General features: G+C 52.5%; 1 protein-coding gene and 1 long non-coding RNA gene across 6 annotated transcripts; one reads left to right on the top strand and one right to left on the bottom strand.

The window, feature by feature from the left end:
• The first annotated feature begins 2,012 nt into the window (after positions 1-2,012).
• On the top strand, positions 2,013-20,787 carry LOC102153363. Of its 3 annotated transcripts, none has more exons than XR_005366934.1 (4): positions 2,013-2,145; positions 5,937-6,185; positions 14,904-15,068; positions 19,845-20,787. It is a non-coding gene; the product is annotated as an uncharacterized LOC102153363 (long non-coding RNA). The 3 variants fall into 3 exon arrangements; XR_005366932.1 differs by having other exon boundaries at positions 5,937-6,068; XR_005366933.1 differs by having other exon boundaries at positions 2,046-2,195; positions 5,937-6,068.
• On the bottom strand, positions 19,307-21,636 carry RPP25L (ribonuclease P/MRP subunit p25 like). 3 transcript variants are annotated; one of them, XM_038552674.1, is made up of 2 exons: positions 21,512-21,636; positions 19,307-20,152 (listed from the first exon to the last, which is right to left on the bottom strand). In XM_038552674.1, exon 2 carries the CDS (start codon positions 20,116-20,118, stop codon positions 19,627-19,629), a length of 492 nt encoding a protein of 163 aa, XP_038408602.1. In that variant the 5' UTR covers positions 20,119-20,152; positions 21,512-21,636; the 3' UTR covers positions 19,307-19,626. The 3 variants fall into 3 exon arrangements, with proteins under 3 accessions (XP_038408602.1, XP_038408600.1, XP_038408601.1); XM_038552672.1 differs by lacking the exon at positions 21,512-21,636 and adding an exon at positions 21,312-21,418; XM_038552673.1 differs by lacking the exon at positions 21,512-21,636 and adding an exon at positions 21,275-21,386.
• Between the last annotated feature and the right edge of the window lie 1,208 nt (positions 21,637-22,844).

Genomic DNA, 22,844 nt, shown 5'->3' on the forward strand with positions numbered 1-22,844 from the left:
TGAGAGCTAGACGCAGGAGAGGCTCGGGAGAGGAGAGGAACCGAGGAGGAGAGCTGTCCGTCTGGTGACCTCCCGGCGGCCCAGCCCCCACGCACGGGGAGATACACTACTCGGAGCAACACAGGGACACCCAAGCCGGCTCGCACAGACCGCACTGGGGGAGACACACACAGGCAGACTCACAAAGAGGCGGGGATACACCACAAGCGGACTCACACAAACACACAACACTGGAGGTCTTACAAAGAGACACTGGAGGAGACCCACTACATGGAGATACACACAGGCGGACTCATGAGGACACCACAGGCGGGATCACACCGACACACACACATACACGCGCGCGCGCGGATTCACACGGACACACACAACACTGGCAAACGCGCAACCGTCCGTTCACACCCCTGGGCGCTTTGAAGTCTAGATTTCTAAGGGAGAAGGAAGCCCCCTCCGGGCGCGCGGGGGTCATCACGACCCCCCAGTTCCGGAAATTTCCCAGCCCCGGGGCGCGCTGCTGAGGGGTGAGAGAGAATAGGGACGCTAGGACATCCGCCCCGGCCACCTCCCCCCAGCCGATTGTCCGCCCCCACCATCACCACGCCCAACCCCCGACGCGCCCGGACGCGGGGGGCGGCTGCTCACGCGCCCCCGCCCCCGAGTTTGCGGGCAAAGTTTCCCTTGAACTTTCCCGTTTCCCTCTCCCCCCGGGTCGCGGGCCCACGCGTGTCCTCCCCGTCTTCCCGCGCGCACGAGGGCCGCGGGTCTGTCGGTCAGCGGGAGGGTCTGAGCGTCCGGGTCCGGCCGCGCGCGAGGTCCGCCGCGGGGTACTCACCGCGCCCTCGGGCCACCGGGGCTCCGCGCCTCGCCCTTCGACCACCGCGGGCAGCGAGCGAGGCACGGAGCGCGGAGCTAGCGCCGCTGCCGGATCCCGCTGCCGAGCCCCGCGCCGCGCCGGCTGGAGCCGCCGCCTCCGCTGCCGCCGCCGCCGCCGCCGCCGCCGCCGCCCGCTCTGCACCGGCTCCTCGGCGCTCGGCAGCTTTAACCCCCCCATCCTCCTCCCTCCCTCGCGCGCTCCCTCCCTCCTTCCCTCGCCCATGTGACCGCGGGCGCCCGCTCGGCCGCGCGCGCCCTCGCTCCCCTCCCCCTCCCGCCTTGTCTCCCCGCGCCTCCGCGGCCGCGCGCCACGACCCCCTCCCGGCCACTGCCCCCGCGCGCCCCCGCCTTGGCACGCTCCCGCGCCTGGCACGCGCGGACACACTCACTCTGCTCAGGCCTGTGAGCCCCCACTCCCACTCGACTCGTGCTCGCACGCACCCTTCCCCCGCTGGCACACTCGCCCGCACTGGCACGCGTGGCCCGCTCACATTCGCCCTTTCCCGGGAACGCCCTCCAGACGGCTGTGGCCCCTGTGCTTGACGCGCAGGCCCGACCGCGGGTCTCAAAAACGCGTGTGCACACGTACCCGCACCCACTCTGCCGGATCCCTAGGGACGCTGGGCGGCCCCCCCCTTCTCCCCTCCCAGGTCGCCCATTCACACTCGCTCTCTCACTCAGCCTTGGCCAGGTCTCTGCTGCTGAACGCTCCCTCTTGTTCAGGCCCCGATGCCTCGTACCGACACCCTGGCACACCCCGGGCCAATTCTCTGGGTCCTCCCACCGGCATCTCTGGGAGAGGAGCGCGAGCCAGAGCCCCCAGGCCCCATTTTGGGTACAGGAGGCCAGGCGTCTCCGCCCCTCTCCTATTCCTGCTGCTCCCGGCAATGACTACCCTCCCAGTCACGAACACATACACTCCCCGCTTGGAGGGAAAGGGGGCTTTGCGCTCCCCTGACCAGGATGGACCAGGCCGGGAGCCCAGGCATTCGTCTCCCACCAAGTCTTGGGTGACACCACCACATCTACCCTCTGCTTCCTCGCCCCGCGGGGCCCATGGCCTAGGGAGAAACCTCCGCTGGGATGAACAGGGTAGGGACGGTGCATCCTCTACGCCTGGATGGGCAGTTCCAGAATGCCGGGCACGCGCGAGTCTGGCGCTGGAGGTCCACCCCTCGAGTGTTCGTGTCGCAGCCTGGGCCTCGGAGGGGCCAGTGTGCTCACTTCACTTGCCCCGGGGCCTCCCGTCTGACTACAGCATGGGGGATTAAGGTTAGACAACCCGACCGATTTCTGAAGCCACGCGAGAGCGCAACAGAAAGGTTAATGCCAGAAGCGGAGAACGAGTGGCCCACCCCCATCTCCACCCCATGGATTTTTCACCTGACCTTTGACCCATAATCCCTGCGCCTTGCCCCTCCTGGGAGCCGGTCCAGGGCTGGGGGCGGGGAGAGGGGGGGGAGGAACTATCTAGGTTTCCTCACACCCTTCCCCAGTAGGCTGCCCAGAGCGCCCGGGCCCTTTCCCAAGAAGTGCCTTAGGGACTCCAATTGCAGAGGAAAAACCTTCTTCCCGCCACTGCCGGGACTGTTCACTTTCACTTCCACGGCTTCAAAATCCCCTCAGTGCAACCGGCAGGGGTCAGCCCGGGCTGAGGCTCAGAGAGGGCTGGCAGGGGCTTAAAGACACAGTTAAATAGTGGCGCCAGGCTGAGAGCCTGTGCATCCCCACCCCAAGTATGCGTCCCCTGTCCGGCCTCTCGGGCCCGAAGCCTCCAGACTCCCGAGCCACGGACGAGGACAGGAAGGTGGACCCTGGGAAAGAGCGGGGGCCACGCGACGAAATTAGGGGAGGGCAGGAGGGGTCAGGAATTGCTCCTCATCCTGAGCAGAAACTAGGCCTGGATGCAGTTGGGTGCTCAGGCGGCCCCCGCTCCTCGTGAGATCCGCGGGTCATGGGTGGGCTGACTTGACCTCGGGATCCTCCCGTGTTCCCGGACACTGCCTCCTTCTGCCAGGTTGAGAGCAGTGGGGAGTTCCGCCCGGGACAACGTCCCCTCTCCACCTGGGGACTCGGGGGCTGCAGCCAGCAGTGCCGATATCTGCGGGTGCCGGGACAGGTTCTGCCCGGGGCATCCGGGAGCCGGGAGCCGGACATGTCGGTGTGTCAGAGGATTAGCGAGGACGAGAGGCGCACGTCGGACCGGATCCCGGCGTCCGTTGATCCTCAGCAACTTCCAGGCGCTGCACCCAGCGGCCGCGCCCGCTTCCCCGGTGCCGCAGCGACACCTGGCGGGCAGTGCGGGAGGCGCGTACCCCTAAGGCTGCGTCTCGGTTTCAGCGGCAGCGCCCAACCGCGGAAGGACCTGTGGGTGCGGCCCCCGCCCTTCCGCCGCCCTCCCAACCGATTCTGTTCCCACCTGGGCTGGGGCAACGGATTTTTCGTGGGTTTCTGCTTCTGCTGCCTTCAATGCCTTATCTGCCCAGGAGCTTGTGAGCTTCCTAAGTCTCTGTGTTGAACCCTCCCATACCCCAGGGCCGTGAGGGCAAAGCCAGGCTTCTTAGGTGGGGTGTAAAAGCCCTTGCGGGATCTGGCCCTATCTCCTTTCAGGCTTTTTAAATTTTAATTTTATTATATTTTTAAAAGATTTATTTTTTTCAAGTAATCTCTACTAGACCCAAGGTGGTGCTGGAACTCACAACCCCAAGATCAAGAGTAGCATGCTGTAGGGACTGAGCCAGCCAGGTGCCCTCTTCTCAGGCTTCATTAGGCACCCCTATCCCCAGCTGCCCTAGCTCTGCACCAGCCCCCTTCTCCATCATGGTGCCTTTATCCTTAAGCTAAACCCCACTTCACTGACACCATTCCCCTTGTTCCACCCCATCTTCACCCTTCTTCAACACCTGCCTCTCCCACGAGGGACAGCAGGAAAAAACTCCCTTAGTCGGGAGCCCTAGCCCCCTGCAAGTAATGTAGATTCCAGATTTGATAACCCTGGAAAACCTTGGGAAATTGAGGGAAGAAGTTCTCAACTTGGAGTATTACACCTTCTTGAGGAGTACACCTGAAAGAAGGCTCTATGGCAGGACTTTTGGCTTCACCCTTCACCATGACACATGACCTAACCTTGGACCCCGTTGTGCCCCTCCACTCCCAGGAATCAGCTTTGCCATCCCAAGGCTAGGTAGCAAGTTTCCTTCCCCATTCCTACTGATATGCCCTCAGGGAAGGAGAGCTTCCATCCCACCTCCTGTGGCCTACCTTTTCTAGAGCTCCTTTGGGACATGATGCTCTTCTAACCTGCCATACCATCAGAATTTTCCACTGTGGGTCACACACCTGACTATCCAAAGTTACAAATACAAAGAAAATCTCTATCTTGCCTACCAATGCCAAACACACCATCATGTAAAGTCACATACTCAGTCTCAAAGAGTCAAATGTTTATATTCAGCCTCACTACAGTACATTGGTAGTCAGGGTCCTCTGCAACTGGCAGCTAGAGGTCCTAGAAGGGCAGGACTCTCTGAATCACACACTTGTACGCCATCCTCACACATAGATACAGCCACACACACACAGCCATGTACTCAGTCATACCACGTGTCACATAGGCACACACGCATAGGCACACGCACTCTCAATCACACAAAGTCCCACACTGGGGTTTGGCGGTAGGGGCCGGCTCTGGGAGGCAGTTACGTAAAAGCTCTCATAGCCTCCCCCTCTCACTCCCCCTCACTGCGCCCCCCCTGCTTCCTCTCACTGTGCCAGCGCCCGGGGCGGCTTGGCCGGGGACCGGGAACAGCTCGGCCTCGCGGAGGCTCCAGGCGCCGAGAAACCCGATCCCGACACAGCCCCGGGCCGAGCCAGGGAGGGGGGCCCCTTGAGCACCCACACACACATTCAGGGTCCAGCCCGGCCCCTCAGGGAGGACCTACCCCTATCCTGGGACAGCACCTAGACCCACTTACAACACACCCTGTGCTGCAGAGCCCCTTCTGGAATCCTGTTATTTGGACCACTGCCTAAGTGTGCCCTGACCCTTCCAACCTTGGCACCAGAAAAGGGCAAAGATTCCCTAAAGGTAGAGAATAGGAGAGAGCTGAAACTATGATGGGGAAACCTAAGTATTCAGCCTGGAATTAATTGCTCTCAATTCTCTGGATCTATCTACACTTCCCTGCTCACTGGGGCCCTCTAAAGCCATGCTGATAGAAAGGGGTGCTTTCATTCCTGCTCCAGGCCCCCCTCAGATTTGCTGCCTATTGATCCCAACATATCCAACTAGAATTCTAAATTTTTTGGATAGGCTCAAAGCCTCGCCTCCCTCTCTGATATCCTTCCTTCCTCCTTAGTTGGAAGTTCTAACGCCAGTCTAACCCCAGTTCCTCCTGTTTTGCTAAGAAGGAAGTTTGAAAGCAACCTGAGCCATTGAGAATGAAATCCCTGAAAGGAGGAAGGATTAAGGCTCAGGAAACCCCTGAAAGTCCGGAGTCTAAGAGGAGGGAAGAACACATCTGTGTCCAACTACCCCCCCACCCCACCCCCGCATATAACCCCTACCCCACTCTGCAGCCTAGACTCTATTTTTCAAAATAGCTTTTGCGTATTCGGCTGGGCTGCCCAAGCAGAGGCAGAAAGGGAATTTCCCCCTATGTTCTCTGCTAATGAACAAAACATTTCATGTTGAAATTCCCCCTCTGCCCCCAACCCAGTGTCTCTAGGGCCCCCCAGCCTGACCAAGAAGAGGGGACCACTAGGAGCGGAGTAACAGGGGGAAGCCTCCAGGGGTAGCACAATTTACATTGGGGGGACATCTTTTTTAATAAATAATTAGAGTAGCTTTTTTTTTTTTTTTTTTTTTTTTTTTTTTGCTTTTGGCTAAAATTACCCACTCCTGTGGCAGCTTCCCAGAAAGGGCGGCGGGAGGGCAGCCGGAGCTGTCCCAAGGCCCAGGATATGGCCCCCCTCCCCTGGGCGAGGAGCTTTCCCCAAGTTGTTTTCCTGGTCTCTTCCTCTTGGATGTTTTTTTGATTATTAATCACATTTTCCATTCACAGGCTCAGTCCAGACCCTCTCCCCCTGGGGTCAGGGCTGGACAGAGGGAGGAGGTACAACTTCCAGAAGAATGAGTTGGGGACAAGATGGGCAGTGACCCTTGGTCTTGGCTGACCTGAAAGAGGCTGTTAGTGGTACGTCACAAATCACACCCTCGCCATCCTGGTACACAGTAGGACCTTAACTGATACAAGTGGAGTGAATGAATGAACAGGTGTCCAGCTCTCACAGTGCCTAGACAGCACTGAAAGGTAATGCTCCTACTGTCAGTTCCCTTATGCTACAGACAGGGAAACAACTCAGAGAGGGGCAGTCACCTGACCAAGTAGCACAGCAAATTAGTACCAGGACCAAAATAGGACCCCAGGAATGCTGATGGCCTCCCATTCATAAGGCAGCTAATAAGTATATATTGAGCATCTACTATATGCCAGGCATTGATCTAAGTGAGAGAATAGGGCAGTGAGCCAAACAAACAAAAATCCCTGCTCTCTCAAGCATACGGAGGAACTAGAACTCCACACACTGCGGACATGTGTCTAAGTTAGTACAATGACTTTGAAACATGATTTGGCAGGATCTACTCAGCTGAACATATATATGCCCTATTACCTCACAATGAACATTCATAGCAGTTTTATTCATAATAGTCTCAAACTAGAAACAACCCAAATGGATAAATAGATTATGTAGTTACAGCAATACAAAAGAACCAACTGTAGCTACATGCGACAAAAAATGGATAGAGCTGGGATCCCTGGGTGGCGCAGCGGTTTGGCGCCTGCCTTTGGCCCGGGGAGTGATCCTGGAGACCCGGGATCGAATCCCACGTCGGGCTCCTGGTGCATGGAGCCTTCTTCTCCCTCTGCCTGTGTCTCTGCCTCTCTGTCTCTCTCTGTGTGACTATCATGAATAAATAAATAAAATCTTTAAAAAAAAAAATGGATAGAGCTCATAGACAAAATGTTAAGCAAAGAAAAAAATAAGAACCAGACACAAAAGGGTATATATTGAATGATTTCATTAAGATAAAGCTTGAGAATAGGCAAATTCATTTACAATAATAGAAGCTGCAACTGCACTTAACCTTTGTTGGAGTGGCAGTTCTAAGAGTTTAGTCATGTATGTCAAAATTTGAGCTGTACCCTTAAGGGTACAGCTTTGTACCCTTTGTGTACTTTACTGTTTACGTTTTGTCTAAAAAAAAAAAAGTTTAAAAATCCCCTGCCCCCCCCCCCAAAAAAAATCCCCTGCCCTCATGGAACTCCCATTCTAGTCAAGGAAGACTTACCTAAACAAAATTGGTAACTATACAGTTTGTCCATGTGAGAATGCTGTGTCTGACTCCATAGCCCCCTTAGGTGAGAGGTGACAGCCTAAATGTCACCTAAAAGAAGCCTAGCCTAAGCCCCTTTGTCTTCTCCCTTAGTGCCATAGTCTTTTTCCTTCTAGTAAATTGTGCGATGTTTAACTACCTAGTTACTTGTGAGCTCCATGAGGGCAGCCCTGTGATAGCTAGAGCAGGGCCGGGCATAGAACAGGTGCTCCTAACATTGAATGAGATTTAAATAAATATTGAGTGAATGAATGAATGATGTAAGCAAGCAGGACAACATTGACCTGAGGAGTGAAGTCCCACGGCACAGGAGAGGGAAAACTGCCTGAATGCGTTACAGCCTCAAGGGATGGGAAAGAGGGGTTGGCACATAGTAAGGGATTAAGCAGAGACCCAGAAGGCAGACTGAGATAGCCTGAGTGGCTCAGAAACCACATCCTGAAGTGCCTTTAGTGCCAAGGCCACGCAGGCCTGGAAAGGCAGAGAATATGTGAAGAACATAACCAGATCTGTGTTTTAGATCACTGAGGCTGCTGCCATATAGGATAGTGATCAACGTTAAGGCTGAAGGTGGGGCAGTCAGGGAAGAGGTGTTTGCATTTATCCTAGGAGGGAGACCTCCAGCCTGGCCTGGGGCAGGGCCATGGGGCTGAAGAGAGAACAGGGCTTTGGGAGAGGGATAGTGGGCACTCAGATTCATCTCCATCTGCTCCCTGACAGAGGAAGCTCTGTGCTACCCTATATACAGAGAACAGACCTCTGGACACTTATTCCAGGGGTCTGCTCTTCCAAGGACCCTCCCCCAGTAATCCTGGCGTCTGGGACAAGTTTGGAAAATGCAGCAGATGGTCAGGCAGAGTGAAGAAGAACCGGAGGGGATGAGGGGTGGGGAGAGGGACAAGAGAGGACAGAGAACCTAAGAATTAGGACACTAAGTGTGTTTGAAGGCTGGAACAGAGGCACAGACTTGCAAAATCACAGACTCAGTTTTTCATCTTGTAAAAATTTGCATGAAACTAATTCCCTGCTCAAAAGCACAAAGTCTCGCCTACCCTTCCTCCCACTTCAGTGGGTCTTGACCTCTTTCTCCCCCAATTCTTCATGGAGGAGGCATGTCTTCAAAGGATTGTCTCTTTCCAGTGACCGCCCAGAGTCTGGCTTTGATCCCTGCTGCTGTAGGGCTGCCTCCCTAATAATGGGGCTGAGATTTCCAAAAAGGACTGAGGGCCACATGGCCCCAAGATTGGCTTCCTCCCTTAGCTCCATATCCAGCCAGCCTGTGATTCCCTGGGGTGGGGGCAGAGGGAAGAAAAGAGACCCCAACTTCTCCCTCAAAAACTCAATTGTAGTGATTCTGAAGACAGAGAAAAATTAGAGATTTGAAGACTGAATGCCAAAGACACCAAGTCCTAGGGAAAGAGACAGGAGCAGATGGGAGTCCAAGAGAGAAAATTGAATTAAGTTCAGTTCAACAGGCATTTATTAGCACCTACTGTGTGCCAGGTCCAGAGGGAACATTGTGTACAAAAGCGCAGATAACTCCCAGGTTTTTGGCATGAGTGACTGGGAGATGATGGTGCCATTCACTGAGCTAGAGGGAGTTGGGGCTTGACATGTCCAATTGAAGGGGCTGTGGGATGACAGCCAGCAAGGACAAGGATGGGAAGAACACAGAAGGTGAGAGAGGGCTGCCTGGCTGGAAGTGCAGAGTCCCTGGTCAGCAGCTCCCAGTGCCCCCTGTAACTGGTTCTTACTGGTTGTGGGTATTCATCAAAATCTCAGACTGATCTGGGCACTCTGAGTGAGCTAGGAGATAACAAGAGAGATCACTGAGCAGGGAGAGAAAATGATGAGAGGGAGTGGGAGGAGAGGAGAGGATTGAGGCAAAGCCCTAGGAACCATGACTGAAAACCAGAGAGGATGGGGTGCCTGAGTGGCTCAGTCAGTTGAGCCTCTGACTCTTAAATTCATCTTGGGTCATATCTCAGGACCTGAGAGTGAGTCCCACATCTCCCTCTGCCCCTCCCTCTCCTTGTGATCTAGTGTGGTACATACACACATGTGCATGCTCCCTCACTCTCCCTCAAATAAAAAAATTAATAAAATCTGTAAAAAAACAAAACAAACAAACAGAACACAGAGGGCAGGGAAGGAAGGTGTGGTTGCCCCAGACACATAAGGAAAGCCAGGAGTCAGCATTGTCACAAGACCAAAAAGGAGCCTGGTGAGGCCAAGAAAGAGCTCTAGGCTTTAGCAGCCAGGATTGGGCTGAGGCCAATGGGACAAAGCTGGTGTTAGGAGCTGGCTGAGGTGGACCCTCCACAGAAGCCTGTGAGCAGAGTCAAGGCCCCTCCTTCCCCAGCCTCCCTGCTGTCCCCTGAGCCCTGCTTGGGCTGGGGGGCTTTCTCAGCCAGACACTGGGAAGAAGAGGATGGAAAAGCTCCCTTGCCCCCAGACTCCTATCCCTGAGTCTCTAGTTTCTGGCATTCCCAGGAGGGTCCTGAGCATTCCTCGAGCTTGGGAGCCCTCAACAGCCAGGGAACTCTGGGGACCCTGGGGGTAATTGAAACCAGGGTTAAGACATTAGAAACCATAACGCCAACTCCCCGGCTCCCTCAGGATAGTTCCTGGTTTTCTTCTCAACCCTATCCTCCCTGCTGCTGACAGCTCAGCTCTCAGGGCCCCACCAGCTGGGCCATGACCCTCTTCCCAAAACCAACTAGACGGGGCCTCCAACCAGAAGGCACCCAAAGCCAGCCCTCAGAGACCTCTTCTCTGTGCTCGGCTAGCCTAAGCCTCCATATTGAAGTGTTACCAAATTCTAATCTGGATCCCTTATTGCAGCACCTACTTTAAGGGATTGAAATTACACAATGGGAAGGATTTCTCAATAGTGAAAGAGAAAGAGGTAGGAGATGTGGAGCAGGAGTGCCTCTTTACTAGTAGGTGCTCAGTCAATTTGTGGGGAAGAAAGAATGAATCTCAAAGATGGGGCCCCACCAAAGCCAGGTGGTATTGGCTGGGCCAAATCTGGATCAGGGGCAGACTGGCTGCACATCTTGAAGGAAGGAAGAAGGCCTCCAAGGAATTCTGTGGCCTAGAATGTGGCCCTTTCCATCTCTCTCCCTGCTCTAATGTCTCTCTTTGTCACAGTCCTTGTCTCTGATACAAAGGATAGGAAGCTGCCTATTTGTTGGCCTCTGGGAAGGCCCTCCGCTGCACAGCTGCCTGACGATTCCAGGATTCCCAGATTTCCAGATTTCCCATGAGTGCTGGTGTGGGAATGTTGTCCCCACCTCTGTCACTATGTCTGTCTCTTTTCTTGGCTCTTCAGTGAGACCGAAGGGTTCAAATACCTACTCCACCATTTACTGGCTTTGTGACTTCAGGGAAATGACTTCATGCCTCTGTGCTTCAATTACCTCAGTAGTAAAATGGGATCATAATAGAATAGTGCCTACTTCCTAGGACTATTGTTAACATTCAGTTAAATGAGATCCAGTCAAGTGTTCAGCACTAGCCTGGTGGGCACCACTGCCCCCTTCATCTGCTGGCTTTGGCTTTCTCCCCATCAATGTCTTTAGGTCTCCTCTGACTTTCATGGTCTTCCAACACCTCCCTCTACATCCATCATCCTCTGTCTCTCCATCTTTCTCACTCTCCTTCTTTCCCCTTACCCCCCTTTCTCTCCCCGTGTGTGGCTTTACGAGAATCCCCCAGACAGCCCTGTTTGATCCTGCTCCAATCCCCATTGGCACAACTGGGCAACTGGGCCAGGTGAGGTAGGGTGGGGTGTCCAGAGAGGTTCTTTTTTTTTTTTTTTTTTTTTTGGTTCTTTTTTTTTTTAAGATTTTATTTGTTCATGAGAGACACAGAGAGGCTCCCCTCTGGGGAGCCTGATGTGGGACTCCATCCCAGGACTCTGGGATCAAGACCTGAGCCTGAGCCGAAGGCAGACACTCAACCACTGAGCCACCCAGGTGCCCCTCCAGGGAGGTTTTTAATTCAAACATGGAATTCCTGACAGCAGGATCACGCCTGGGCCTGAACATGGGTGAATCACAGATGGAGGGAAGAGTGATTATGTCTGTGTCCTTTCTGGCGAGACAGGAGAGCTGGGGGCTCAGCTTGGCAGTCTCTTGGAGGAAGGGGGACTTGCCCTGACTTCTCTGACTGCCCCCACACCTGGGCCCAGGCCAGATCCCCCATGTCTAGTGCCTGCCTGGAGGTAAGGCAACCCGCCCAGAGCTCAGGACAGAAGGGGGGAAGACTTCCATCTCTACATAGGGTGGCTTACCTGCCCTGAAACTATTCTGGACCACCCTCTCACCCTGAGTTCTGCCTACTTTCCCACACCCCATTCCAAACCCTATATGGAGACAAGTTGCCTCCACAGATCCAGTCTCTTATCTCTCTACTCTGTGGCTGTTTCTCCTAGCCTTGATCTCTGATCTCTTTATCTCTGTGGCTCTTATCTCTTATGTATCTCTGTGGCTGTTTCTCCTAGCCTTGATCAATGACTTTGCAGCTGCATATGCTTTACACCCCCAAGTGAGCCTACCAGGGATAGGAATCTACAGTGGTTGAAGAATCTGTGTTCTTCCACCTGGACCAGAGAGTCCCTTCTTGGGAGGGGTGGGGAAGATGCAGAAAGTCCAGATGTCCTTTCTGTATCACTGGATTTGTGAAGGCAGAGGCATGGTGTAGAACAGGTGCTCTATAAATATAAACCCAATGACAGAGGGGCAAAAGACCCTGAACAGGTAATTGGATGGTTAAGGCTGCAACACACAGAAGCATGGATAGACTGTGCATAGGTTCTGATTTTGTGGCTCAGCAAGGAGTCTTTTCTGGGGCCAGGATTGGTTTCAACTAGCCCCAGACACCCCCATACCTGGGCCCCAGCCAGACACCTCACGTCAGCCCTTAGGCAGAGGGCCAGATGTATGTATGAACCTCTAAGACTTACCTCTCAGTTCCCTATTCTCTGCACATCATTGCCTCAGGATGCCCACCAGATTCACGGAGAGAGATGGGACTACAGATCCGGAGAGAGAAACACTAGGCAGGGTCACGCGGTAGGCAGAGGCTGGAACAGGAGCCCTAGTGTACTGGCAGCCAGCATGGGCCTGTCATAGGGATCCTATGCCAACACTGGCAGGGGGCAGACCTGAAACTGGATTTTAAGTGGGAAGAGCACCCAGGAATCTTTGAACATGCAGGCAGCTCGGCCATCAGGTAAGGACAGGTGTGCAGCTTTCTTTCCTTCCCATCAGACAGAGACAAGCGTTAGAATAAGAAGTTCAGAGAGACAGAATCAAAGAGAGGAGAGAGAACCTGGAAGAGAGGCCAAGAAATAGACACAATTAGAGTCAGACGCAAAAATAGAGATGCAGAGGAAAAAGATGTGAGTCAGACATGGGGACAGGGAGATACAGAAGGAGGGGGAGAGCCTTACAGTTTAAGACCGGGACCAAGAGACGGGAAGACATGAAGTCACAGAGAAATGTTGTCTCAGCATCATAGAGCCACAGTGACATGGAGTCAAAGATATATGGACAGGGATGAACAGGAACTCAGAGACAGAAACAAAGAAACAGGAAAGAGAAAGAGAGAGCTGGAGACAGAAAGATCAAGAGGGGCAGAGAGATGGAGAGAGAGCAAGGAGACAAAGAGTGAGGCAAATAAAATGATCAAAATAGCAGGAAAGGGAAAAAGCAGGCGACAGAGGAGAGCCTCCTGGCCTCCAGTCTCTCCAGCCTGGTCTCCCCAGGGTTTGGGCCCCCCTTTGCTATTCTTTGGTTTCCATAGCAACAGGGAGGGCAGTGCCAAATTTGCATATACATTTACATCCTTTCAGTCTGCATAATTCAACAGGTTCTGTGCATATTCATGAGACTATGAATGAAGGTGACTCTCCCAATCCTAGCTCAAAACCTGGCTGTGGTGCCCCCTGCTTGCAGTACATGGTCATGGCTCCAGGCCCAACCTCGAAAGGTTAACCAGACCCTGCTAACATACCCCCATTCCCCAAACACTGCCTCATACTTTCCTATCTTCAGATCTTTCCTCAGGTGATGCCCCTCTGCCTGCCAGAGATGCCCTCCCCTCAGCATCAGTCCTATCAATGGTACACATGCATGCGTATATACACATACATGCACACGCACTCATGTGTTCATATGAACTCTGGTTGAGGGTGGGGGCATGGCAGGAGTGACAGCCCTGGTGGAGGAGGCCCCTCAGTCACACTTCTGTCTGTTGTTTGTCAGAGAAGGAGGTGCATAAAAGGATCACCCTGAGGGAAGGGATGTGGTGTGAGCAGAAGGCTGACAGATCTACCAAAAGAATGGGATGTAGGACACTGTGGACCTCACATGGAAACTGATAAAGATCCTAGTTCCAACTAGAATAACCAGGGGAGCTAAGATAGAGCCAAAAGGAACCTCAGAAACAGAAGGGCTGAGGTGGCTTAAGTGGTAGTGAAGAGGGTACTTGGGCCAAGAACTCTTTCAAAGTGCCAGGCTTTGAAAGCCCTTGTGGGCTGGGAGGCACTTCTCTAAGGCCTGCTCCAGCCATAATTTTGTATTCACCATCTCCCCTTGGTCCCTTTAGAAACCTCCCCACTGCCCTTCCTGCCCGGTGCCCCAATCCATTTGCCACACTGTAGCAGCCAGAGTTCTCTCTGATATGCCACATCATTTCCTCTTTTTTTCTTTTTAAGATTTTATTTATTTATTCATGAGAGACACATAGAGAGAGTGGCAAAGACACAGGCAGAGAGAGAAGCAGGCTCCCTGCAGGGAGCTCCACGTGGGATGGGACTCCAGGATCACACCCTGGGCAAAGGCAGACGCTCAACTGTTGAGCCACCCAGGTGTCCCACATCATTTCCTCCTTAAAGCCTTCAGTGACTCTCCATCACCCTCAATTTTTTTTTAAATTTTTATTTATTTATGATAGTCACACAGAGAGAGAGAGAGAGAGGCAGAGACACAGGCAGAGGGAGAAGCAGGCTCCATGCACCGGGAGCCCGATGTGGGATTCGATCCCGGGTCTCCAGGATCGCGCCCTGGGCCAAAGGCAGGCGCTAAACCGCTGCACCACCCAGGGTTCCCCATCACCCTCAAGAAAAAGTCCAAGCTCCTTGGCCTAGCACTCAGGAGCTTCCTATCTGCCTCCACCACCTCCCCTCCCCCACCCCGAGCTTCACTCCTCACACTCCCTGCCTTGAACTTCTTGCTCCAGTGATGATCTCTGTGCTCTTCTCACCTCTATATGTTAGCTCATGCCTGCTCTTTACCCAGAGTGTCCTTTTCACTTTTTACTACTGGCGCTTTTTTGAGATTCTACACAGGCATCATCTCTTCTTTGAAGCTTTGTCTGTCCCTAAAGACTGGATGAGGGGTTCTGAACGCTTAAAGTCTAATGAACTTCCCTAATCTCTCTATATGTACCAATAGTGAAACAACCTATGTATGTGGCTATAGCTCTAGTGGGACTGGAGGTTCTGAAGCCAGTGACTAAATTTGTCATATTACGGGTAATCATTAGCTGTTTGTTGAACAAATGAGAGATCTTTGTGGCTACTGAAGGCCAAGTTTCAAGCCTAGATTATCCTTTTTGTCTTAAGGCTCCTGGGAATCTTTGCACAAACTCTGCAAAGGGATGGGCCATCCCTTTGTAAATGCTGCCACCTTGTGGCCATGTTCAGAAGTGCAGCCAAGCATTGCCTCCTGGTGCAAGGACCAAAGTCAGCGCTGGAGGTACCCTACAGAATCAAGCCAGGTCCCAAACTGTAAGAGGGGGCCGGGGGGGGCGGGGGGGGGGGGAGTGGTGAGGAGGTGGGTCCTTAGGAAGGAGTACCCAGAGTCCACTACTAGTGTCCTTTGAACACTCTTGATGAGTTCCAAGCAGACAGAATGGCAAGAGCAAAGCCTGAGGCAGAAAATCTCATGGCACCTGGGAAGAGTAAAGCATTTAGTGTGGCCAGAGCCCAGATCCAAAGGAGTTGGGCCAAAGATGGACTGAGCCATGGCAGTGATCAAGCAAAGGGGTCCTTTAAGACCATCCGGTGAATGAATTTGGATTTTTGTCCTCTAATTTGGACATGGGGAGGTTGAAGAAGAATGACAGATTTGGGTATAGCCATGTACTTGGAGGCTCAACATTCATTCATTCTTACATTAAATATTTATCAAGCACCTGTGATGTGCCAAGCAATGTTGACTAATGTAATCTTAAATGGGTTGGTCAGAAAAGACCTTTGCTGAGATGACATTTGAACGAAGGCTTGAAGGAGGAAGGGAGACAGTCATGCAGGTACCCGGCAGAAGAGCATTCTAAACAAAGGGAACTTGGTTTGAAGGAGAGCTCAAAAGGGAGTGAAGCAGGGAAACCAGTAAGGAGGATGCCCCAAGATAATGAGGAGCACAAAACAACAGAAACTGTAGGAGCAGAGACACATTTAGGAAGCAAAATTGGCAGGACTTGGTACCTGCTTGCACAAGGCAGGTATTTAACTCCTCCAGGCACATTGTGTTCAGTCCCCATGTCAAAGCTAACAAAATCACCTACATGCTGCCTCTAAAACAGGCAGTGAGAATACTCTGCACATTCCATCCTGGATGACTCCAGGTGCCCAACTCCTGCCCCCGACACACACACACTGTCACGCACCCCAGCCTCTTAACTTCATCTTCAGTGACCTTCCCTCCAGGCCACCCAGCTATCCACACTCATGCCCACAATCAAGAACAGTCAGGTCCTAAAACTCTCAAATCCACTGACTCTTCCATCTCATCCTTCAACTACTGTTGAATTATGTTCTTCCATAAAGGATATGTTTAAGTCCTAACCCCAATACCTGAAAATATTCTAAGGGTATGACTTTATTTGTAAATAAGATCTTTACAGAGGTAATCAAGATAAAATGAGGCTATTAGGGTGGGCCCTAATCCAATATGACTGGTTTCCTTATAAAAAGGAGAAAATTGGACATAGAAACAGACACAAGGGAAGAAAATGTGAAGATGAATGACTAGAATGATATATCTAAAAGCCAAGAAGGCTAACGACTGATGGCAAAAGAGATTAGAATGAGTCAAGGAAAGATTCTCTTATACTATAGGTTTCAGAAGGAAAATGGCCCTGCTGACACCTTGACTTCAGATTTCTAGTCTGCAACACTGTCAAGCAGTAAATTTCTGTTGTTCTAGGCCACACAGTCTGTGATACTTTGGTATGATAGCCCTACATATGGGTATAGCAGCAGTGCCCTGTCCTAGTTTTCTCAACTACTCCATTTCCTCCCACCCCACCCGACATTTCCATGTGGATCTCCAGGACAGTGACCTCCACCCTTTTCTTTTTTTTTTTTTTTTTCCTCCACCCTTTTCTATCTTCACTTCTCTCCTGACCCACTTTGGATTCCTCGATCCTTCACTATACCTTGCTAGTCTCATTCTTCTTCCATCATTTCTGCCAGTCTTAACCTCAGTCTGGAAGAATGGAACAGTGATTTCTCTGAGTCCTCACCTGTCCTATGGGTGCTGCTGAAGCTCACTCTGAAAACACTACAAATTCATTGTTACCAGCCTCAGCTGGTATGGGCTGGAACAGTATGGGCCTGTTCATCCTCCTGTACCCCTCTGGTTAGGTCTCCTGCCACAATTATCTCATACTGCCTTCCCACCAGCCTGCTGATTTCAGTCTCAGAAGCAGAGCTGGATTCCTGCTTCAAGGGGAGATGGAAACCTAAACTCCCTTATGTCCCACCTTCATCTCCACAGCCATCTACATGCACACCCATCTACAACTCTTTTCCTGGGAACTTATAGGGAGTCCTCTCTCTGGTCCCCCTTGGGAGGCCCACACCTCCATGCTTCTGGGTCCTGTTCCCTTTTACCCTTTAGAGTCTTGTTCTGAGTTATCCACAGTATCTTGCATCTTTAATCTCTTTCTCTGCTAGCTTCTTCCATTAGCTACAAATGTGCTCAACTCTCTAAATCATTAAAATGAAGAAAAAACTCTCTGTATCCCACATTCCTCTATAACTATTTAATACCTGTGTCCTCCCATTCACAATCCCACTTCTTTGTCTCTACTTCCTTACCTCATACCACGGTATAATCTTTTCTAAGAAATTATCGGGGCAGAAGCCACACTGGAGTGGATAAAGAAGTGGGAAGAAAGTGAATCAGCAATTGTACACAACTCTTATGCTCCCTTCTAAGTTGAGTCAAGCTTTCTGACTCTAAAGGCCTATCTTCTCTCTGGTTCCCTCCCTAAAATTCTTTCTCTAGGCTCCAACTGGGCCCTGTAGAGACCCAGGAGGGAAAGTTCCCCAGAATCACTAGTCATCCCTCTCTTAGCTTGTGGCCTATTTACTGATTCTCCGAACTGCAGATGCTGTTCCCCCCAAGAGACTTGACCCTAGCTCAGTTTCCCTCACACAACCCCTCCCATCATCCTGGAGTTCCCAGGTGGTGCCTTAACAAGCTGCCCAAATGGGAGCCCCTCCTAGGACTTCCAGACCTTGTGATACCACCTAACTGAATCATTTGTTCAGGACCAGTCAACGTGCTTATTCCAAGTGATCATCCCACCATGGCCATTGCACGCTGAATCAGGATAGGATGCTGAGCCACATATGAACAGTCGGCCAGTGGCCTGGCCCTAAAGCTCTGGGGACTAGTGACACTCGGACAGCTGTTCATGGTAGAAGACACACAAGTGGAGATGCTTAGAGAAAAGGCAATATGCAGAAGCTAGGAAGGAGCAAAAACTTGAGTTAGACACAAACAGAATGGGGAGAAGTCAGGCAGTTGCTGCTAGCAAGACACGAGTCTGCCACAGCCTCTAGGGGTGTGTTAGATGTTCCTTGACCCTCTGTATTTGAGAGGGCTGGCTGGGCAGCTATTCAGAGCGTTTCCTAGCTCTAATATCCCCTGAATCTTCATCCCTTGCCCCTCCCTCAGCCTTCCCTATCACTCTGGGCAACCTACCTTGGAAAGCATAGGACACAGGATTCAAAGCTTGACCACAGCCTTCTGGCCTTATGGTCCTCTCACCTCTGCCCAAAGCCCTTACTGAGGCCTCCAGTCCTCCATTTCTCCCAACATCCTAACCCTTCCCACCTAGATTCAGCCAAACATCAACACTCTCAAATTACTGGGCCCTCCATGCCATGAGCCCAGAAGTGCTCCAAGTCTGTGCTTTCCTGGTGACTGGACACTCAGTCTACTGGATACATTAGAGAAGGCATCAAAGTCCAGTGGGAAATCCAATTGACTCAACTCTTTACTGAATCTATCACTGCTCACAATCCTGCTCTGGTTCCTGCAGACTCCTGGTGACCACTCCAATCATCACCTCTCTCCTCATGCCCCTGACCTTACCCCTGACCTGAATCAGAATCTAAGGCCAAGTTGAGACAGAAAAGGAGCAGCAACGGCTAAAAATGAAGAATGAGATCTGGAGGGGAGATATCAGATTGAGCTGTTTTTTGTTTTTTTAAAGTTTATTTAAGTAATCTCTACACCCAATATGGGGCTTGAACTCACAACCCTGAGATCATGAGCCACATGATATTTCAACTGAGCCAGCCAGGTGTCCCATGAGCTATGTTTTTAAGATAGAAAAAACATGTTTGTAAGTGGAGTCATTAATGATAGCAATTAACATTTACATAGTACTACATGCCCAAGAGGTATCTAAAAGTCATATGTGTATATTTCTATATTCAATCCTCATAACAACCTTATGAGGTAAGCACCACATATATCTTGTTATAATGGATGGGAACACTAAGGCTCAGAGCACTACTTGCCCAAGGTCCAGAGCAGTAACTTAGTAGCAAATGGCAGAACCAGAATTCAGATCCAGGCAGTCAATACCTGAGACCATGACCTTAACCACTAAACTGTAATAAATGTTGCAGAGAAAGAAAAATGTCCCTGAACTTGGGGTAGGGAAGAGGGTACAGGGACTCTCCCTACTTTAATCCCACCTCCACATAGCAGGTCAAGCAAATGGTCATCAGACAAATGGGCAGAACCTTTATTTCCTAACCCACTCCTTGGATCTCTGTCAGAATAAAGAACAGAGGCACAATAGGTAGAATGCCAAGTAAACCCTTCTTAAGCAATCCAGAACCCAGCTGAGACCGCACACCTGTACTCTTCATAGTAGTCCCTTTTCACACACCAGACAGAACGGGAAGCCCGACAGGGAGGCCCCCGCTTGTGCAGATTCAGGTCTTGTTGGGGATGTTGAGCAGTTACAAGAGGCTCTTCAGAGAAGGTAAAGCCATTCTTAGATAGTCATGCCTGGAAAATAGCTTGCTCCGCAGATCTTCAGGACCAAGTGTCTCGAACCCTTCTTCGGGGTCGTGGGCCACAGCTGGAGCTCGATGTGGGGCCCAGGCCAGGGGGTGCTCCTGGAGGCTGGTAGCCACATTCATTGGGGTCTAGGGGGTCCCGGCTAAGCAGTACCCACACTGCAGGTACATGGCGGCGCACTGTGAGGGGATCCAGGCCCGTGTCAGGTGAGATTGGCACCCAGCTGTCTTCAGTCTGCAGGAAGCGCAGCTTGGTAAGCTGGTGCAGGCCTGGTACACGTCGCTTGACAATCTCAGCACAGCTCACCGCCTTCCCTGCGGCCCGGCCAGAACCTGAGAACACCACATGCCGTGCACTACCACCCTCCAATCGACCCAGTGCCAGCCCCAGAAGGTTGCGGATTTTGCTGCCATCTCGGACCCGCATCTCCAGGGTATCAGGAGGTAGCTGCGGCATTGGAGAAGGTGCTGGGAGTTCCACAGAGCCAGCTTTCCGATAGTGCTCCATCCCACTTGCTGTGGTGTCTGGACTTCACGGCCCACTGCAGGGAAGTGTCAAATGAATGTTGGGCAATGTGCCCCAAGCCACCCCCAGCCCCAGCTCTCCAGCAAATGGTTCTGCTCCTCATCCCATATTTACCAGGAACAGGACTATAACCCCTCACACACATACACACTCCACCCCCTCTCCCCCACCCCCACTTCTCAGCACAGATGCCTATGGCATCTCCAGCCTATCTTTTTTATTTTTTTTTAAGTAAGCGCTAGCTCTACACCCAATGTAGGGCTCGAAGTCACAACCCTCAAAATCAAGAGTTGCATGCTCTACCTACTGAACCAGCCAGGCGCTCCTCTAGCTTACTTTTAACTCAGGCAAAACACCCTGCAGACAAAGCATCCCTCGATGGGAACCAAAACTACCCCTGGAGCAATAAGGACAGCCCTAAGGCCAGCAGGATCCCCCTCTTGATTGGACCTAAGACAATGATGGACCTGCCCTTTACTGCCCATTGCACCTACCTTTGTCCCACATTCTCCTTATATAAATAAACCTAAAATAGTCAGCATTTTGAAGACAGTCTTTTTTTTTTTTCTTTGAAGACAGTCTCTGAGTCTAGTCTGCTGTCTTCTCAGTGCTGACCCCACTGAAATAAATTCCTTTCTTGTTTCGCCATCACTCTGCCTTTGGATTTTGTCAGTGGCAGAACCTGGTCCGTTTGGGACCCCCCAAGCCTGGTGCTCTCGCACCGTGTCCCGGTTACACCCCTGCCCTAGACTTCTTCAAACTAGCCCGAGCGCCCCTCACCCACAGCTCTCTGAGGCAGGGACAAGGCCCCTCACTTCGCTCGCTGACGTTCCTACTACACTCCAAGCTCCCTGGCAAGAGACAAGAGCCCTCGTGCAAATGCTCTTCAAACAGAACTGTACCCCTCCCCAATTCGGGGGTCCTCAGAATAGGGCCGAGCACCCACTACCCTGAGATTCCGTGTCGATGCCCCCAACCCAGGTCACTGGAACTCGGAAGGCCCGGCTCGACGCGGGCGGCTGCAGGGGCTGCTCCTGGAGCGGGGCCCACAGCTCGGCCCGCTCCACCGCCACGAGCGGACCCCAAAGCCCAGCAGGCCGCAGAGACCAGGGAGCCAGCCTCCGTGTCCTCCCTGTACCTCAGCACCCCCGACCCCGCTGAGCTCCAGCGCTCACCGCCCGGGCTGCGCACGCCTCCAAGTCGATCTGGAGCCAAGATGGCGCGCAGGCCGAGCGCGCGCCGAAGCCGCGGGGCCGCGCACGCCGGGCAGGGGCGGGGCCCGAGGGGCAGGGGCTCGCGGAGCCCCCGCGGGACAGCCGGGGGAGGCCTGGACGTCCAGGCGTGACCTGAGCCCGGACGCCCTGAGACCACGAACCTGCAGGCCGCCTCCGCTGTTACGCCTCGGGGCAGGGGCACAGAAGAACCCAGCGGAGAGGAGCCACCATCAGAGACTCGCGTCCCAAAGATGGAGAGGATCCGGCCCTGACGAGATGGCAGGGCTTGCGTCACCGGTAGAGCCCACCGCAATAGCAGAAACGAAGCAGTGGGTTTCATTTTGGACGGGGGGCAGAGGTTCCGTTTACAGTGGCTGCTGCTGCGCGGAGGGAGAGCCTTGGTCACCGAGTTCTGAGCTTCGACCACATTCTGAGGGCAAGAGGCCACCGAGGGTTTTCATCAGGGGCCAATTACACCGGTCTGTGTGCACACACTCTGGCTGCCGCCAAGGCGGGTGGGAGTGGGGAAACTGGACCCCCACCGCCAAGGAACGGACCATGGGGCGCCGGGGGCGTGTCCACGGAGACTTGTATGGTGCCCAGCGTATAATAGGCGCTCAAATATTTGTTAAATGTTTCAGAGAATTTAAAGGAAATAGCAGCTGGGATAGAGAAAAGTACATTAAGTTGGGAGATATTAGGAGGTAGGTTTAGTGAGGAGTTGGTGACTGTTTGGACTGAGAAGAAGAGAAGAGTCTAGGATAACTAAAAGTTTCAGTCTGAATTAAGACATGCTTAATTTGAGAGGCTAGTGAACTGTGCAGGTTGGGTGGCGGGCAGTTCGTTGAAGAGGGGTCTGGGGCCACAGCACTCCCTAGGACCACAAGGGGGCAGCAAACACTTGGTGGAGTGAGGCACCAATCTCCCGCCTCAGTTCTTTATCATCTGGCTCCCTCCCTCTCCAGCCCAGCAAACCACACCCCTCCATACACACACTTTGCCCATCCCCACCCCTGAGCCCAAAGCCCAGCAACCAACAGTCTTCTGGGATCCTTTTCCTACTTAATAGCACCAAGTAAGCTCCCAAGAGAGAAACCTCAAGGATCCTCTCTACCTTTGCATATGCTCTCCCCTGGCTCTCAAATACACTGCACATCACCTTCCAGGGCTGCCTCCCCCATCCCTTTTTCTTCTGTACCCTAGAGGACCCAGTGCCTGATTGGTGGGATGACTTTTCTTTCACTATCTCCCCAGCTAGTCTGTGTAGGGCAGGGATCATGTCCTCCCCACCTAGCATGGGATCTGACATTTAGAGGATATGTGATAAATGTGGGATAAATGGATGCACAAACAAATGTTCCACTGATATCAATCAAATGAGAGCATTTGTCTTGAGAGCTCTACATCTCCCAGAAAGCCAAACCATGATGAGTAGAACTCCTGGTTCAACCACTAAGAAGGCTGGCAATTCTGCCCTCTACCACCCCCTTCCTC

Source organism: Canis lupus, chromosome 11 (assembly GCF_011100685.1).
Source record: "Canis lupus familiaris isolate Mischka breed German Shepherd chromosome 11, alternate assembly UU_Cfam_GSD_1.0, whole genome shotgun sequence".
In the NCBI taxonomy this organism is placed as follows: Eukaryota; Metazoa; Chordata; class Mammalia; order Carnivora; family Canidae; genus Canis; species Canis lupus.